Source organism: Python bivittatus, unplaced genomic scaffold (genome assembly GCF_059951505.1).
Source record: "Python bivittatus isolate LINGU-HERP-01145 unplaced genomic scaffold, Pbiv_v1 ctg000590_np1212, whole genome shotgun sequence".
In the NCBI taxonomy this organism is placed as follows: Eukaryota; Metazoa; Chordata; class Lepidosauria; order Squamata; family Pythonidae; genus Python; species Python bivittatus.
The window spans coordinates 2,236,247-2,255,644 of NW_028277086.1; the positions used below are offsets into that span (position 1 = coordinate 2,236,247).

Sequence of the window (19,398 nt, forward strand, 5' to 3'; positions counted from 1 at the left end):
CGAACGCACAAGTCAAGTGAAAAATAAGGCTGTATTGGAAGACATGTTTTAAATAGACATCACGCATACAAAAAGTTCCTTCTGTTTTCCAGAGATCACAGCAAGGAGGGAAAGAAGATTATTCCAAGCAAGCAGACTCCGAGTCTGGCCTGCAACAAAATAAAACCAGAGAGCAGCAGCAAAAATGCCACCTATTTATTACAGTAATTAACTTACCAGCGTGCCCCCATCTTGGAATTGAAAATATTTATAAAGATAAATCTTCAACCTTTATATCAAGTATAATTTTCTCCCAAAAAATGTAGCATTGTTTGAAAAGTGCAGAAACTGAAGTACTGATCTGAGGCTGAAGTGCAAGAAACCTCAGTAATAACGCGTTACAATACATTTTTAGAGGGGAAAAGAGGATCCAATTTAAAGGGCTAGAGTTAATACTGCCACATGGATAAGGCACTTTTCCCTTTCTCCTGCAAGCTTTATTTCACAGTATTTACTAGGGCAGAAGATAAGAAAGCTGTTGTTTTGGGGCTGTGGAAATGGGAATCAGTCAGAGGAATGATTGTATAAAACCCACATAACCGAGAAAGACAGCCTTAATGTGTCCTATTCAAAGGATTTTGTAGCTGATACTTATGGAAGAATCCTTGATCACCCTGGCACTTAGAGATGGAAACTAAGGTTATATGAACTGATAAAAGAAATCAACCTACAGGGAAAAAAAATTACAGGACCTAGGGAAGATCACCTATACAGCTTTCTCAGAATTTTCACAGGAAAATCCAGGGACGCGTTTGCACCAGAAAATGGTAACTAGCTAGGAAGCACAAGGCTCACTAGATACTTTCCTGAATTTCTTGCTGGTGTACCTTGTGAGAGAGAACACGGTTTAATTAAATCAGAGGCACAGCGGCTAACCCCCAAAGTTGCTGCCCCTCCAGCGTGCTGACTGCTTTGGCTGGAGGCTGATAGTACACAGTGCTGCCTCAGCAAAAACGAAAAAGCAGAAGCAGCATGTGAGGTTCCCCCAAGATTTGGGCAATATGATCTTGGACGGCTGTATGTCCAACCTGAGACACAAAATCAACATGAAACTTCAGCCCGAAGCCCCAACTTGCATCTAGTTTTACAGCCCCTAATCTTAAAATGCCAGGTTTGGGAGTGGGCATTGTAATAAATGCCCAGGGATCAATAAAAAAGGAATTGTGCAGAAGAGTCACAGATATCGGTCACAGGATCCCTAGTCAAACCCAGGCCAGAGTTTGTGAAAATTCCTTCTCTGTGACACTAAATCCCCATCGCTCTGCTCAGGAAGGGGAATTCTCATGGGATTCTGAATCTCTGGAATCGGATCAGGCCAGAAATGGAACTGGAGGCTTCTGGCTTCAGAGTTACAGTCCAGAAAGTCTTTTTCCAGACCTGACCTTCAGTTTCCATGTTCCGTAGCTGTGGCCCAATGAAGGGGTCAGGGCACATCAGTCTGAAGGTGATGAGCAAAAACTTAGTTCAAAGGGAATGACAAACTGAGGGTGCGTTGATAAACTTATTCTACCAACAATATTCCCAAAGAGCAGATAAATGCAGGTTTGCAGGAGACTGAACCACAGATGCTTCTGGTTAACACGGTTGCCTTCCCTCAGTTCCTGGTAGGTGCTGCTGTAAACAGCGTAGCAGAAGGAAACAGCTGCAGAAAAATACTTGAGATTCTTCGTTCTGCTGACGCAAAGCCATACGCCTCCAGTGCAGGAGTCATTTATAAAGCTCCATCTTCTTGTTCTGGTACATGTACATGTAGGCATCACAGAAGAGGCGCTTGGCTACTCCTTCCATGTCCCGAGGCTGTTCCATGGCTAAGGAGGCCACTGGCATCTCCAGGTATTTGGCTACCTCTGGGCACAGCGTCACCGTGGGGATGTTGTAGCCATTTTCGTCACCTAAGTCGAGGAGACAGATGGATTGGAGGGACCAGAGGTGCTTGGATAGGAGGCGCCATTTTGGCTCTTCCGCCTTGCCTGCTGCAGAGTCCCGAGGGAGACCACTTTCCAGAAATCACCCCCAAAGCTCTCAGGCACCCCAGTGTTTGGAGCTGAACATGTGCCCCCACAACCCTTAAAGCAGCAGAAACACTGGCCCAGCCAGGCAAGCTCACCATGTCGGTCTGCCATGCTGTCGAAAAACATCCAGTTCTCTTTCTCCGGCCCGTATTTCACAAAGGACACATAGTGGCTGGTCTCGATGCAGAGAACGGCAAACAGCTCCAGTTTCTCCCGAGGCACCCGCACGCCATCGCGACGGCTACCCTGGCCAAATTCCTTGGGGACGCGGAGCTTTGTTGTCTGATGGGCTTTCCGCTGGTAATGGGAGTGAGCCTGGGAGTGAACAAGGGGGAACCTGTGGGCCTGTGAGGCTTCTGGGGCAGTGGGCCTTGATATGGGGAACACGTGATTTCTCCCCCCCTTCCCTTGGACAAAACACTCTGATTGCTTGTGAGATAGAGAATGAAATCAGTGAGACACCTAAAAAAGGAAGCTTCGTAAGGAATGACTCTTGATACCCATTGTATGTATTGGATAAAGCTTCATGCCAATGTTCCTTGAGAAAAGTCCTCTTAGAGGTCTTCTCGTAAATTGGTAAGTCATTACACAATGGGGGGGGGACTAGCTCTTATTATAAAAAAAGTAAAGAGAGCCTTGAATCGAGCTTGATTCCTGGTGATGGCTGTGATGAAATAAGACTACTTGCATTCTACTGATTGAAGAATTAATTGGACACCTCCTTAAAAGAAATGAGAGCAGAAAGTATAGGAATTTTGCTGGAGGCGAATGAGGAAAGAGGTGAATTAGAGGAAAAGAGAGCAAGTACATAATCAGTATATGTTAAAAGAAAGTCATATGCAGCCCTTGGAACACAGGAAACTATCATTCCACACATGAGCAGAGTTCTGTTGATTACATCTAAACTGAAAAAAAGTGTGACTTTAATTCTGAACAAACTGAAGCTGAAACACAGTGGACTATGTCAGCAAGACAGCACTCCAACGGATATCTTCAAATCAACCACAAAGTATTTGCAGGAAAGAAAGATAAAAGTTGCTGAATGGCCTTCGCAGTTCCCACACTTGAATATTATTGAAAATGAGTAGGAAGCTCTCAAACATGCAGAACATACAAAGAGACCTAAGAGTATTTCTAAGTTAGGAGTTCTGAAAGGAAGAGTAGGAAAAAAATACCCAAAGCCAGAATATAATGTTTCTTGGCTGGCTGCAGGAAATGTTTAGAAGCTGTCATTTCTTGCCAAGGAGATGTTAAAAAATACTGACCAAAAATTGTTCTAACTGCATCTGCCATATTCACCTTTTCAAAAAAAACCCTGTGAACTACTGCAAATGATATCAGGCATGCATGCAAATATGCAAAAAGATGCTGTGTTTAACTTTGCACCATGTAGAGGTTGCATCAGCTTCTGTTCAAGATTGCAGAATTTGACCAGGAGCATTGGAACTTTTGCATACAACTGTGTATGTAACCCACAGGGCCTCTGATTAACACGACAAAGAATAATATATTGCCCCCCTCACTATAATACCAGAAGATCCAATAAGAGAGGGGATACCCTAAATCAGTGTTTCTCAACCTTGGCAACTTTAAGATATGTGGACTTTAACTCCCAGAATTCCCCAGCCAGCATGGCTGGCTGGGGAATTCTGGGAGTTGAAGTCCACATATCTTAAAGTTGCCAAGGTTGAGAAACACTGGTCTAAATTGTGCCACTTTTGACCAAAGCAACTCCACCAAACAGTGGAGGAATATGTTGCCAAGGATGTGTTGGGAAGATGGGTTATGATCTGGGGATTTAGTACAAATGCGAGCTGATGCTGATTGTCAGAACGGCCAGGCCCAGATCCTCCCCGGCACTCCTCAAAGCAAAATTACAGACCTGACTGCAGCAAGAGTCACAGTATTGCTTCAGCCCCGTGTCAGCAAACATCTTGTCTTTGAAGCACGCCGAGCATTCCTGAGTGGCAACGTCGCCGCACACAAAACACTCCCTGGGACCTGAAGTGCGAGTGCAAGAATCAGCTCCTGAATCTTTCTCCCTTTACCTGCAACCCGCAAAAAGCCGGACACCGAGAACCAGGAGGCCCTCTGAAGAGGGCTTCCTGCTGCCACAGCCAGATCCAAAGCATTTTGCTGGGCAAATGCCTGAACTGCTCCTCACCAAGGTCACGAGCAGGGATCTGGGGGTCCCTGTGAAAAAGGGGGGCTTGCAGAAGTTCTCCTCTCAGACAAGAGGCCTGGCAGGTCTCCAGGTCCTCATCCTGACCCCGTTCTATGATGGTTTCTGCACAAGGGGCTCCTGTTACCTTAGATTTGTTACTGCAGCTTTGCATCTCCACGACTGACAGAGACCAGGCCTGTTACACATCAAGGCTTTCACATACCCAGTCTGGGCCTTGCTCTTTGTGACCATACCCATGTGCAAAGGGTTTAGGGCATCTCTCCAGTTTCTTCCTCCTCCTCCTCCTCCTCCCTCAACCCCCATGGTGCTCACAGAGTCAATGCAGCAGTGAGGATCCTCATGGTGGCTGGTCTTGTTCAGCATGGCTCACTCAGCTCGTGATGGAAGGGAGGCATTTTGCTCATGCCAGGCAGCTCACGCTGGCTTCTCTGAGCCATGCATCTCTTTCCTGGTCTTGGGAGAGGGGGCTCTTGTTCACGCCACTGAACGGTACTGCAGCCTGCATTATCAAGAGCCCCCTCCCCCCCATTCCCAGATCACAAAATAGCTACATGGGATGGAAAAGAGGTAACAGCTGCAGATGACTGAGATTTATTTACTTATCATATTTATAGAGCCACCCGTCTCACATAAAGTGACTCCAAGATGTCACAGAGAAGGCAGCAGCCAATGGCAGATCTTCGCAACGGGCCTGACCCAGACAACTGCTATGGGAGGAAGCAGGAGGAAGAGGCTGCGGGAAGAAGGGGATGACCTAACTGCCCAATTCCCAGACTCAGGGTCTGAATATGCAGTTCTGTTACCTGCAGTTTTACACTGGAACAGGGCCTCCGTAAATAAACAGAAGCCTTGTACAGGTATTAACCACTTGCAATGGCGTGCACAGACCCTTGCTGCTTTGGGAGCAGACGTGCAACACCAAGATGCGCATAGGAAAGGGGCAGGGCACACGTTGTGACACTAGAATCCTGCTTGCATCACTCTGCACCCCCTGCCCCCACCCCCCGCAGATGTCAAAGGCCACCTACTAATGCCCTCCTGGTACGACAAAACACAAATTCCATTAACCTGCGCAATTTATTCTGTGCACAAAAGCTACGCTCAAAGAACCCGCTACTCCAAGTCCTGCCTAACCATGGATGCTGAATAAATCAAATACTCTCTGTGCTTCACTTCTTACTTATGCTTAGCAATCTTGAGGGCTCCAATTAAGAGGGAAAGGGGACATCCAAAGAACAGCAACACAAGGAATTGATAGGCTGGGATGAGACCCTGTTTCGGCCCACTTTCAGAGCTGGACTGAACCTCCAGGGCCAACTGTGGGACCATCACCAGCTTTACGCACTGCTACTGCAACGCATCACTTCCAGAAAGCCGCCAGGACTTTTGGCGAGCGTTTAGGCCTCCCTTGTCCAGCAACTTACTATCCAGCAGCAGATCAGTGATATCCAGCTCCAAGGAAGGGATGATTTTGCTGAACATTTTGTACTCCTTCCCAAAACGCGGCATTTGAAGGATAAAGCAGGATGGGATCTAGATGGAGAAATGCGAATGAATGCCCCGGAGACCAGGGGCAGCCACGGAGGGTGGAGGCAATTGAGACAAGTGTGGACTTCGCCCCAGCACGTGGGCCTGTTCTCTCCCAGAGGCCATTTGGGTAGACAGCTCTTCTCCTCTCTGCCCAGGAAGCTGTGCTGCTGAAGCTCCTACAGAGCCCCTTCAAGTGACAAGAGCCTCTTGGCCAACTTTGGACCACGTCACCCTATGACCTCCCTCTCCAAGTGCTAAACCTGCTCCTGTAGGGCTCCGTCCATTTGGAGACAACACACTTAGTCTTCATTCCTGGCACCCTGGGCTCCAGAAAGATCCAGCAGAATGACACTGGAAGAGTCTTGTCCAGCTGAATAGATCAGGTAAGGGAGCCTCACATCTGTCCATGGAAACAGTATTTCTAAACCGAGTATGACTACCTAGCAACATCCACAGGGCCTCCTACTGGGCCAAAACCCCCTGGCAGCACTGTTTTTTCTAACTGGCAGCGACTCGTGTTGAAGTTTCCACAGAGAAGGTTTTTCTATTGCCTGGAATGGAATCCTGGACCTTGACCAGACCAAGCTACGCCCCACTGCTGAGGCCACTCCCAATGCCTCAGACTTTTCGTGACTGCTGGTGACTTCGTGGATACATTCAAGCGGTTTTCTTAACAAGATGGAAATGGATGGCCAATGATGCCTGATTTTTTTTTACTTCCCAGTCTAGTCTACAACCCTGGGATTTCCCTGTGGTCTCCAATCCAAATACTAATTAGGTCTGACTCTGCTTAGCTTTTCAAGTTCGGCCAAGGATGTGCGGGTGGCATTTTTTGCCAGAAAGACCAAAGCAGTACTGTGTTGCAAAGGCTGCCATATGGTGTCAAGACACACAGAAAAAAGGGGCGGGGCTTGTGTCATGATACCGCTTGCACCACCCTGATCCCCTGCCCCCGCCAATGCCACTGGCCACCTACCAACGCCACCCTCACCCTAGCCCTATTATGACAAAGCATACGTTCTGCTGATCTGCGAAATTTATTCTGGGCGACAAATCAGGGCATATGGGCTTGTGTTCCAACCACCTGCTAATCCGTGTTCTGCTTCATCACGGATATTGAATACATTCCAGCTTGCTGGGTTCGTGCAGGTCAGAAAGCCACAGAAAAGCAACGGTTTGCATGTTTTGTACGTACCCTGCCAGGTAGGTTCTGCCAGTACAATCCACCCTCCAGTGAAAACCCAGGCCAAGTTCTAGAACAAGGGACCCCGCAGGGGCTACCGAAGGCAACTCCCAGAAGCCTTTGCAGGCAGGGCGAAGAAAGCCGGCAACAAGCTCTCCACCCCTGCTGCAGAGACCAGCAGCACTGACCAAGGAGGAGGAAGAGGAGACAGAGGACCCCTGAATAACTCACCTCCACCAGTTTGAGGTCTGATGTGAGGAAGGAATGCTCAACTAGCTGCTGTACGTTGGGCACCACCAGATTCTCCTGCTTGTCCATGAATATCTGGTAGCAGTAGCACTCCTGCTCTTTCAGTCTTCCAGACCTGAAAACAAAAGCTCTGTGGTGAGCCACCTGCTCTGGCCCACCTGCCAAGGAGGAACCGAAAGAACCGCTGCAGTTTCAGCTACGCGGAGAGAAGCTGCCGCGTGCAGGTGCTTCCCTTTCCGTCCAAGAAGCGCCAACGCTGGCAGGGACGGAGCCCGGAGGAAGATATCTTCTCCCTCCTGAGCCTGCGTGGGGTTTATCTACACAACCTCTTTCCAAAATGTCGTGCAGGGACCTGGACACGCAGGTTTCGCCTTAAATGACTTCTGCTCCCTGAGGCTTCAAGTTACCACCATCAGGTCACCCTTGAAAATCGGAATATTACTTCACAAGCAACTCAGGGGACTCAATTGGCACCATGTCCTTTCAACCGCCTTCTGGCAATGTTTTGCTTAGAGAAAAAGCCACCTTTAAGCCCCTTCTCAGCCCTGCCCAGGCCTAGGCGGGGCCTTCCTTCCCCCTCCTTGCTTGAGAGGGATCTCTCGCCAGGTGCCATCCAGCATCTCAGTCAGCGCCTACCACTAGGCCGCATCTCAAAGGAGATGAGGTCCCTTCAGTGCTACTTTTTCTTCTCTTCAAAACCACCCAGGTGGGGATGGGATGCTGGTGGGATAAACTTACTGCAGTTTCAAAAGCGGCTCTAGTCCAAGAATGCGATGCATAATGAGATTCAGAAACTCCTCGGGGTCTGAAAGAGCAGAGGGCATGCCAGGTCAGATGCCGCACCAGATGACCCCCTTGCCCCCTCCCTCCATGGAGAACACACAATGCCGCAGCCACAGCCCAAACCCTTCTCCGAATAAGCACTCGCCCCATGAAACCTTCCTTATGCTCTGCTGGCGAGGGGGGATCGCCAAGTGGTGATTTAACCATAAAAGAAAGGATCACGCACAGGCATGAGGATTTTTAACTTCACGTTCTGTAGTAATGCACGGAACTAAGGGGATTTTAAAAATTCATTGCCCTTTCTCCAAAAATGAAGTATTTTCTTTGGCTCTGGCTCAGTATCTTGTCCAATCCAGCCAGTTCTAGTTTATTTAATAAAACACAGATAATCAAACCACTGTTTAACACAGGAATCCAGCTGATAATATCTCTCTATCCCTCATCCCATCATCCCCAGAAAAATCGCACTCAGTTATCTTGGGAATCCAGGCCCATCTTCAAGGACTTCCAGGTCCAGTTCTGAAATCAGGATCCCTGGGCAGATCAGCAATCTGCATCATGACGCAAAACACAGGAGAGAAAAAACAGCACCTTTCTCCGAAGTGACAAAACTGGAGGACTGTCCTTTTTCAGTCAGCTGGTACCGAAGATCCATTACACTCTTGGCAGCAACAAAGCCCTTCCTGTTTACGACACAGGCAAAAAAAAAACCTCAGGAAGCAATCAAAAACTAAGTTCTTGGGGGCATTATCTGCACACTGGGTCTCCAAAACCCCAGCTCTTTGCATCCCATGCCTTAGCCCAATTTATTCTGCTTCTGAAAGGTGGACGAAAAGAAACATACAGCTACCAATTTAAGCCACTAAAATCCATGCCAAGCCTGGTCCAACTGCTATTTCCCCAGGTACCTTTCAGGTCTACCCTCCCAGATGCAGAGGGTAGGAACTTGAGCTTCTTGTGGCTATTTTAAAATGGATGCTCCTTGCAGAATTTAACACACGATACTGAAGGTCATTTTTACAAGAACAGGAGTGGAAGTGCAAAATATAGAGACACGTCCAGCAGAGGGTTTCTGAAGCAGCTGATCAGAAGATGCAGAGAGCAACTTACTGTCTCAGTGGGTTGACTATCTTGTCCCGGAGGATCTCCTGGATGTGCCCATCAGCAGGGAGAGGAGGCTTGTACAGCATGGAATCCAGCACCGAGGTGCAGGAGAAGAGGCTGTGGCGAGAGAGGAAGTGCCAGTCACTCCACTGGGCTGGCAGCCACGCATTAGAGTGGAGGACAGTGAGTTTTAGGGGGGAAAAAGGCAGAGGGAATCGAAAGCAATGATATAAGCAACCAGATTCCAAAAGGGTGGTGCCTCCACCTGCAGGCGGAAGGAAGGTCGGTAGCACTGCCCACCTGAAAAGGGCAGCGTCCATGTAGCAGGAGTTACAGTGGCCCTGGATCCCCCTCATCCGCCCTTTGAGGACATTCACAGCCACATCATTTCTCAGGGGAGGGGAGTTGCTCAGAACAGCTGGACTATTCACATCACCTGAAACAGAGCAGTATTCCCTGTTCAAATGATGATGATGATGATGATGATGTAACTTTCTACTCTTGAGATGCATGCCCTGATGGTCTGGAGTTACAGGAAGGCAGATTTCAGTTGCATGTTCAGAAAACCTTTTGATGCAGTGCGACATTTACTAAGGGAGGTGGTACGCTCACCATTACTGGACGTCTTCAAGAAGAACCATCTGTTTGGGAGTGCTTTATTTTGGATTCTGCAATGAGCAGAGGGTTGGGCTTCAGGGCCTCAAGGACCCCTTCCACCTCTAGGATTCTGACATGCTCCAGAATCAGCTATGGATCTGATCTCTGCACAATCTCACCCCATCATCTTTGTTTGGCAGCTAAGATGATTTACTTCCAGCGGAGTTATGGCATAACTGAAATCACATTAAAAGTTGTATTTCAGTTTGAGGCTGTGAAGCTCTACAGAGTTTAGAGGCAGGTGGCTTTTCCACTGGCAGGAAGTCTTCTGCCCACCCGCCGCCTCCCAGAGTCACGAGTTTCTCATTCCTCCTGGCTGAGGTTGTCACCCTCATCCAGAGAGAGGGCGGGCTCTCTCTCCCCGGGCACATTCAGGCAGAGGTTAAAGAGCCATCCGTTAGAGACACTTTAACTTGCATTCTTGCACAGACCAAGGGTTCAGGCTGATGGCCGCTGAGGGCTCTGCGGACTCCACGTACAGCCACCGCAGGGAAGGGACTTACTGAATGCAGAGGACTCCAGGAAGAGGCCCTTGTTCCCCTGGAAACGCGAGTCTGGTTGGCACGACTCCAGCCTCACAAAAAGGGCCCGTTTGGGAGGGCAGGTGAAGTAGCGCATACCTTGCCACTCCCCATCTGAAAGACCCTTCTCTTCGTCCTGTCAGGGAAGATAACATTTCTCAGCCAAGAAGGTCCAACAGGATTGGAAGGCTACTGGGATACCTCTTGGGCAAGATTTATCATGGCTGGTGAGAAGGAAGAGCGTGGTCAGGTCAGATTTGAATCAAGGGACAATGAGCACTTTAATGCAAGCTTCCTCATTACCACCCCCTGGGACAGAAGAAACCACAAAGCAACAGCCCCAAGCAGTCATGCCAAAACTATCCTCTCTGACCTTTGATCAGCAGCCCACAAATGCCTGCTGGCTCCAGAAAGATCAGTAGAGAATCCACCGAGAGCAACGATCCATTTCATCTTCAAGGGCTCTGGCACTGGTGGGCCCAGCTGCCGAGAATGAGTACAAGTTTCTATTCTGTAGGCGTCCACGTGCATAGTTTTGTGTTCAGGTTCCTGATCTTGCTAAAGCCTGGGGCTAAAGCGCACATCAAAGAGAGCGAGTCCAGGGGTGGTACAAAGGATTCTTACCAACTCAACTCCAGCCATTTTCTGCTGGGTTTTAGGCAGGCAGCCAATCCAGCGGATAGTCCCTGTCACAGCATTTCCCTTGTCTAAGTTGATCTGGACCACAGAGTTCACATCAAGGGAGCGGGTCTTGTTTTCCAGATTCTCTGTACTCTCGCTTCTCTTACACTTGAGATATTCCTGGAGCCCAGAATCCGTGTCTGTGTCAAATATAGAAAAGCAATGCCTGTCTTTTATCTCTGATGAACATTTTAATTCCTATTTGATAATGCTTTGCCAGCCCAGATAGGAACAGGTGTGTCTGGTAGAGCTTCAGCTATCATCCTGCTCTGCTGTATTTGACTATTTGGAATAATCCCTTTGATAACATAAGATCCAACTGAGTCTCACTTTCAAATTAACTCTTCTCTACACATTGACAAGCACCTCCTTTTCTGCTAGTAAAGAAATACTATCAAGTTTTCACCCAATAGGCAAACTGAACCAGGACAGACCTGGTTAGTTCTTGGGTGGGAAACTGTAAGAAAATCCCAGGACTAGGAAGTGAAAAACAACTCTTCTTGTTGTCTCAAAGAAGGCAACAACAAACTATTACCAAGAAAACCACATGGTTGTATCCATGAACTCACCAGGAGTGGTTCTAATAAACTGAGCAAGTCTTTTTGAGAATTTTTAACTCTGCATTTTATCTGTAATGCCAGACTTTTGCTTCAGCAGCACATCTACCAAATAAGTGCAGACATTATAGAAAATCTTGTTTTTGCTCAAACAACAAGGGCTCTTCTCACTTTCTCTTTCCCCCCCAATAAATAAGGCTCTCAAAGGGGTGCTCTTTGTGTCATCACCTTCATTTGGCTTCAATGGGGAAGAGAACTAAGCAAGTTGCAGCCGCCTTGTCACAATCAAAGAAATTCGTGGAAATGGTCACATGTACATGTGTGGCCTGGGCACATGCACTTTTAAGGAGCAGCTATTCAAATTCACACCACTGTCCTGCAGGGGAACCGAAATGACTGCTTGTCCCTCAGCCACCCTCCAGACACGGGACAGTAAAACTCCAAGGCTGTCCAGAATGCCCATTTACCTAAGGATAGCAGCTCCTCCTTCACCACCGAATCCAGAGGGATATCTCGGAAAACATCTGTCGAGCCTTCTTCCTCCTAAAAAAGGAGAGAAGGAAAGCTTAACTGGATTTTAAGGCCTAAGCATGAGGGACAATTGTGGAGTAACTCTTCTCCTTTCTTCCCACATGTGACAGCTGTGGGTATTCTACAAAAGCATCACTCATTCTGAAGAATTTACACCACAAAAGACACAGACAATGTGTCACCTTCCTTATGCCACTGGATTCCAAACCTTAATAGCCCAGTGTGGTCAATGGCAAGTTATAATGGGAGTTTCAGCCCAACCTTTGCCCATTTCTACTCTAGAGGATTGTTTTTAAAATGTCAGCTTTCAGGAAGACAGTTTTCTATTATTCTACTATTAGTATATACTATTAATAATAGTATATACTACTATTTCTATCTAGTATATTAATCAAAAACAAGATCATCCTGTATTTATGGGAAATGAAACCCTCTTTACCCCAAAGGTAGTTTGGATAACATTTGCCTCTATATTTTATTCTTGGATAATCTAAGACAACTCTCTTATTTTAAAATAACATTAGTTGGAGGAAATAGCTTTCCTTTCAGAAAAATACAAGTACATATTCAGAGACCATCCTTGCTTGTCTACAAAGGAAGCCCAGAACATCACAAAGGATTCAGGGGAGTTTATCAGTTCAAGAGGAATGCTGGAAACCTATATCTTATGAAAAGACTGGTGACGTGACTAACAACATTTTGGAGAACCCTGCAGTTAGCAACACAACCTTTATGGAGCCCCTCAATGGCATTTACGGAACCCCCAAATTAGCCCAATTAGCCCAGTGAGTTAGGACTACAACTCCCACAATTCTCAGCAACACAGCTAATACAGAAAAGGCTGTTCTAAATCACTGCAGCTGATAAGGCAGATGAAGCAGCTTTCCAGGACTTCAAGCAGAGGCCTTGCTTAGCCTGCCTGCTCTACAATATCCACTGAAGTATTTGACAAGTGAAGCAAAAGTGAAGCTCAGTCAAGCTACCCACTTAGAATGCCATTCTGTCCACTTCCCCAGTTAAAAGCTGGCATGGAACCACCTATGCCACGGCCCCCTCCTTTAACACGGCCCCCTTCTGAACCTTCAGGAATTAATTCCTCTTCTAGACCTTCTTACCGGACACACTTTAACCATCCAGTCATTTCCTTTCTTATACACTTCCAATGCTATTCCTCGTGTATAGGTATCATCTAGATAAAAGCCGACGGTATCCCCCATTTTCACCGGCATGATTCCCTCAACCTTCTGTTCTGCCTTCTCCTCCACCTTGTCATTCTCTGATGCTGGCAGAAACTGCAGCTTGTTAAATGGCAGGAAAAGGCCGCACCTCGGTTTACACTTGAAGTATTCTGTCCCGTTGTAGGTGCCAGCGCAGTGGCCCTTGCCTTCACCATCACCCTGAAGAAATAGCAGACAGATGTTGTTATATCCTCAGCCAGGGACCCAATCAGGAAAGTCTCAGCGGCATGGCTTAAGTCCCTTTCTGTTCTAAAGAGCAGCAGCTGTGAACACTAACACAGAAACCCTTCAGAGGAGTCCACAGAACCTGATAGTGCGGCAGACTATATCACTATGATATTCTTTACCAGATCCAGATTCATACAACAAATATTCAACAGAATAAAGCCCAAAATATAAGGTATTGCTAGTTTTAAATTTCCACACTCCAAAACAGACTATTTTTCTATTAATGCTTAAGTTAAAAACTCATCATATAGCCCTATCAACTCCAGGTGATGAAGAGACAGGTCTGCATATAACAGGTTAAGCTTACTACTTGGTCACATTCTGGCACAGAAAAAAAACATCCTTTTTAACCTGTCTTACCTGCAGTTTCACTCCAAAGTAAATTGGATAGGCCCCTGATGGTAAAGGGCTCTTGTGAAATTTTCCGATATAGCAGATGGTAGCAGGGAAAATCTGATCATCCAGATCTACCAAGACCTGTTGACCTTGTTCAGCCTTCATGGCAGCATCTAGAACTTGCCTGTCCAGAAAACAGTTCAAGCGTTCCTGAACATCGCTAATGGCCAAAAGGAAGTCAGCCATCCTCTCATTTAGCGGCTGCAGACTTTCAACATCCATTGTAACCACAGAACCATCTTCTTCCATGACAAACCTCCACATGCGAGTGGATATTCTGCTAATGTGCTGCAGGTATATGTGTTCTTTCAAATAACACATACTCCCTGCCTGAAAAAGCTTGCTGCCATAATGATAGTTTTCAGTCAAGATATAATAAATAGTCTTATCCAACTGTGAAGGATGGTAAGAACAGTGCGCGACTGTGGTATCCATCTTAGAACTTCTTCAGTCCTAAAATAAACAAATATACCGTGAACTTCTTACCAAATTTCTTTCTTATGTAAAAATAGCATAATCAAAATACACACTTAAATATGAACCGATAGAGAAGATAAACAGCATATTTTCCAGCATATGTACCCCTGATCTCCATGGATCATTTATTTATTTAGAGCAAGAATGATGAAAATCATTTGAAAGCGATCCTAGGCACCTTCACAGAATGATGGTTCCAATGAAATCTTGTAGGACACATTCTGATGGCATTGTAGAGATGCTCCAAAAAGTTGACAAGTCAACCAGATTTACTATACAATGTCTTTATACTAGAAACACCAAAGGAAGGAGTATATTGACATTCTGTACAATAGAAATATCAACATCCAAGAAACATCCAACATCCTAGAAAATATTCCCTACTTAGAATACATCTAGTGCCATAAGATGAAGTTACATCAGCATTCCATTCATTACTAAATCAGAAGACTACAGGAATTGATAGAATGTCTAGAGAAATATGGCAAGCAACAGAAGAATCTGTAAAGATTCTAATCAAATTATGCCAGTAAATCAGCAGAACAACAGAACAGTCAACAGTCTACATGCAATACCAAGGAAAAGAGACTTAACAGGGCACACAAACTGTCATTCCATACCCTTAATTTCACATGCTACCAAAGAAACAGGGCCATCCAATGCAGATTAGAGCCCTATATGGAAAGGAAGATGCCAGATACTGAATGAATGAGAAACATTATTGATGATGCCTGCAGGGTAATTGAGAAAGCTAAAGAATACAGAAAAGAAGCCTGTATGTGCTTCATTGCCTTTGATTGTGTCAAACATGTCAAGCTGTGGAATGTGCTTAGAAATATGGGAATCCCAGAACATCTCATTGCCCGCATGCAAAATCTACACATAGGTCAGGAAGCCAGTCCAGACAGAACGCGGTGAAACAGATGAGCTCCAGGTCAGCAAAGGAGTAGGATAAGGCTGTATACTCTCCCCTTATTTATTCACCTTATAACCAAAATATATATTAAGGGAAGCTGGATTGGAAGAAGATGAGCGTGGTTTTAAAACTGGAGGAAGAAACATCAATAACCTGCAGTATGCTGATGACACTACCCTGATAGCCAAAAATGCAAAATCTTCAAGCTTTAATAACAAAAGTTGAGGAGCACAGTGAAAAAATGGGACTAAAATTAAAAATGAAGAAAACTAAAATACTGATACCAGGTAGAACAAACAGCCTTAGAATGGGCAATTAAGATATCACAGTGGTGGAGAGCTTCTGTCTTTTAGGATCAACCATCAATAATAAAGGAACCAGCAGCCAAGAAATACACCGCAGACTCGCACTTGATACAGCAGCCATGAAGGCTTTCGAAAAGATATTCAAATGCCGTGATGTGTCTATACCTACAAAGATCAGACTTGGATTCCCTGAGATGCTGTCTGCAAGTGAAAATTGGACTTCGAAGAAGCAGGAGAGGAAGAGTATTGGCACTTTTGAACTTTGGTGTTGGAGAAGACTCCTGAGAAGACCATGGACAGCCAAGAAAACAAACCGATGGGTCATCGAACACATCAAACCAGAATTCTCACTCGAGGCACAAATGGCCAGGCTCAAATTATCCCACTTTGGACACATTATGCCAAGACCCAGCTCTCTGAAGAAGGCTCTGATGCTGGGAAAGGGGGAAGGAAAGAGGAGGACCAATAGCAAGGAGGATGGACTCAGTTGCAGTGGCAAGGGGGGCACCGTCGGGAGACTTGAAAGAACCGGTTAAAGCAGCGTTTCTCAACCTTGGCAACTTTAAGATGTCTGGACTTCAACTCCCAGAATTCCCTAGTCAGCATTCAATTCTGGGAATTCTGGGAGTTGAAGTCCAGCCATCTCAAAGTTGCCAAGGTTGAGACACATTGGGTGAGTGACAGATCGTCACGGAGATAATCTACCTACGTGCTCGCTAGGAGTCGAAAACTACCAGAAGGCACGTAAACAATGCACGTATTAAGAGGAAGAGAGGAAAATCTACACCGGGTTAGTTCCCTGCTCCGGCTCCTCGGGAGGTGCGACCAAGGCAGCTGGAGGAGGCTGGGGGCCGAGTCCCTCGGACGCCCCCCGGCCTTCGCCGCAGCCCTTCGGGGGTCGGGCGCCGCCGCCAAGGGGCCTTCAGGGCCTCGGCCTTCTTCCCGGGGCGGAAAGGAGCCCCGCGTGTCAGCGGCAGCTCCGGACCACCCAGCCCGACCGCGGCTCTCGGGATCCTCGCCTCCCCTCGGTGACGGCACGGGAGGGACGCTCCCCGAGCGGACGGAGCGAGAGGCCGGGCCCGCTCACCTCCCCTTCGCTCGCTTGCTCCCCCTCTTCCGAAAGCGGAGCACGATCCGCCGCCGCGCTTCCTCCTCAGGAAAGCTCTGAGGAAACGGAGCTCGGCGCAGACATGACCTCACCTCGGATGGCCAATCAGCAACCGGGACGACAAAAGAGGGCGCCCCACCAGCTGGCTCGCCCAATCAACGACGAGACAGAGGGGAGGGGGCGAAGGGCGCACGGAGCGTCCTCCTTTCCCGCCCCCTCACCTTGATGGATGCCACGGCTGGCGAATTGAAAGCCCCGGCCGAAGAGGGCGGGGCTCAGCCGGGGCGGGCGAGCCTCACGCGCTCCAAAGCCCGTTATCCGCAGCGGCGGTGGCGCAGAGGGATGATGGGCACTGCAGTCCGAGGGTCCTGGAGGACGAGGCGAACGCGGCCTCGGGGTCCCCTGCGACGCGTGCCCGAAAGCGCCGCCCCCGCGCCGGCCTCCAGCCGCGCCGGCGGCGCGGCAGCAGCGAAGGGCGCCCCGCTTCCTCCGGGGGGCGCGACGTCAGCCTGGCCCCCTCCGCGGCGGGGGGAGGGACGCGGCCGGCGCCTTTCGGGGCGCCCCTCCCGCCCAGCGGAGCCTCGGCCCCGGCCCCTGCTCCGCGCCGGCCGGGGCTAACGGCCCCTTCGCGGCCCGCTCCGGGGCCGCTGGCTCCGTGGACGCCCCGGGTGCTCCGGGCAGCGCTCCCCAAGCGCTTCGGGCCCCCGGCCTAGCGCGTGGCCCGGAGGTTTCCTGGGGGCCTCCCATCCGGCCCTGTCCACGTCGGCTGCGCTCACCGCTGCGGCCACCCCGAGCCGGCCGGGGCTCCGAGGAGCGCCCCCGCGCAGCCCGCCCCCCTCCGGGCAGGCTCTCCGGAGGCGGCGGGGGCCGTCGCAGGGCCCTTTTCTGCCCCGCTCCCCCCGTCTCGGCGCTCATCCCAGAGACGGTCGCGACCGCGGAGCGCCGGAGCTTCGACGGCCTCTCTGCGCCGCCGCCCCGGGCTCCCTCGCCCAGCGGTCCCCGCTGCCCCCGGATCCCGGCCCGGCCCTGCCCGCCCCCGCCGAGCCGCAGAGGCGACCGCGGCTCGGCTTCGAGCGCCCCCGCCCCACGAACTCAGCCTCGGACGCGCAGCGGTGGTCGGAGACGCCTTTATTTTCCGGGAAACACACACACCAGGAGCGGGCCAACCGGCCTCCCCCCCACAGCCGCGGAAGGCCAGTCCAAGCCCGGGCGGAGCGCCGGTGTCCAGGCGCGCGGCCGGCGACGCGCCTCACTTCGCGGCCGCCGCGTCCCCTTCGTCGCCGCCCGCGGGGGCCTTGGCCCGGCCGGCCGCCTCGCTCGCCTCCGCCGGGCCCCTGTCCACGGTGACGGGGATGGTGCGCTCCAGGCGCGGCGCCTCGACGCGGAGCTGCCCGTCGTGCGCGAGGGCGCAGGTGACGGCCTCCAGGTTGGCGTCGGCGGGCAGCAGCAGCTCCCGGCGCACCTCGCGGAACTCGCGGGACACGCAGCCGTCCTCGGCCGCCGTCTCCTTCTCGTGCCTCCCGAGGACCGTCAGCTTCCGGCCCTCCAGCTTCACCGAGAGCTCCTCCGGGGAGAAGCCGGCCGCGTCCAGGGCCAGCCGGTGCGCGCTGAGCCGTCGGGGCGGCGGCGGCGGCTGCGGCAGCGGCAGCCGCCGCGCCTTCTCGCCCGCGACGGGCTCCTCCAGGGCGAGCAGCGGGTAGGCGTCCAGCAGCACCACGCGCAGGCGGTCCATCTCGTCCAGGTGGCCCTGCATGTCGCCCATCAGCTGGCTGAAGAGGCTCGGGGGGCCGGCCGGCCGCCGCGCGCCCCCCTCGGGCTCCCGGCCGAAGCCCCACAGCTCGGGCTCCTGCAGGATCCGCACCGGCTGCCTCCGACGGAAGCCGTAGCTCGCCATGGCTCCGCTCCGACGGCGATCGCTGGCTGCGCGCCCGCGGCGGCGGCGACGGCGGCTTTTATCCTGCCGGCGGAGCGCGCGCGGCGCTTCTGGAAGCCTCCGCCCCGCCTGGCCATTTACGGCGCGGGGGCGGCTCGCGAAGCTGCGGCGGACTTCGCGCAGCTTCGCCGAGGCGCTGGGGAGCGGCGGGGACGGCCCCTTCGCAAAAGCTCCCCGGGCCGGGCCGGGCCGGGCCGGGCGCTGGTCCGCCGAGGGAGGCAGAGGGAGCGCCCGCGGGTGCCCTTCAAAGCAGCGTCCCCAGCAGCGGAAGAAGAACCCCGGGGCACGGGTGGCCCGACGAAGGGCTGCTCGGGGCTGTAGGAAATCCTGGGTGCCTCGCTTTTTAAAAAGATACCTCTGGCAGATCCTGGATTCCTAACTTGGTTTTTACAGAATCACCTCTTGCAGATCCAGGCTGCAAGAATCCAACCTCCACCTCTAAAGCTCAGTCGTTCTACCTCACGGGGTTGTTGTCGGGAGATATTGCAGGAGGGAAGTGCTATGTTTGCTGCCTGGAGCTCCTGGACAAAGGGTGGCCTAATGAGTCGTTCACTGCATTATCAATGGAAAGGAAGCTCCAGCTGATGGGTGGAATGAATTTAACTTTTAGTATACAATCACATAACCATAGAACAGCCATGTTTATCCTGTTCATGAACTTTACTAGGAAACTCACGTTGCTGCAATGTTGGAATGTAAGCTAGGTACCTTGTACGAATGAGTTCTCTACACTGATAAGGCTGGGACGTTGGTGGGTGTAAGGAA

General features: G+C 50.3%; 2 protein-coding genes across 2 annotated transcripts; both read right to left on the reverse strand.

The window, feature by feature from the left end:
* Nucleotides 1-12: 12 nt before the first annotated feature.
* Nucleotides 13-16,781, reverse strand: LOC103062650 (ubiquitin carboxyl-terminal hydrolase CYLD-like). Its single transcript, XM_007438710.4, has 15 exons — nucleotides 16,680-16,781; nucleotides 13,859-14,347; nucleotides 13,148-13,429; nucleotides 11,969-12,044; nucleotides 10,888-11,084; nucleotides 10,246-10,399; nucleotides 9,386-9,521; nucleotides 9,092-9,202; nucleotides 8,573-8,664; nucleotides 7,937-8,003; nucleotides 7,181-7,313; nucleotides 5,661-5,769; nucleotides 3,934-4,052; nucleotides 2,147-2,366; nucleotides 13-1,931 (listed from the first exon to the last, which is right to left on the reverse strand). Exons 2-15 carry the CDS (start codon nucleotides 14,327-14,329, stop codon nucleotides 1,747-1,749), a joined length of 2,352 nt encoding a protein of 783 aa, XP_007438772.2. The 5' UTR covers nucleotides 14,330-14,347; nucleotides 16,680-16,781; the 3' UTR covers nucleotides 13-1,746.
* A 1,013-nt stretch (nucleotides 16,782-17,794) lies between these two features.
* LOC148214727 (alpha-crystallin B chain-like) lies at nucleotides 17,795-18,690 on the reverse strand. The gene has a single exon (XM_088149279.1). The coding sequence runs from the start codon at nucleotides 18,592-18,594 to the stop codon at nucleotides 17,950-17,952; it is 645 nt and encodes a 214-aa protein (XP_088005405.1). The 5' UTR covers nucleotides 18,595-18,690; the 3' UTR covers nucleotides 17,795-17,949.
* Nucleotides 18,691-19,398: the final 708 nt, after the last annotated feature.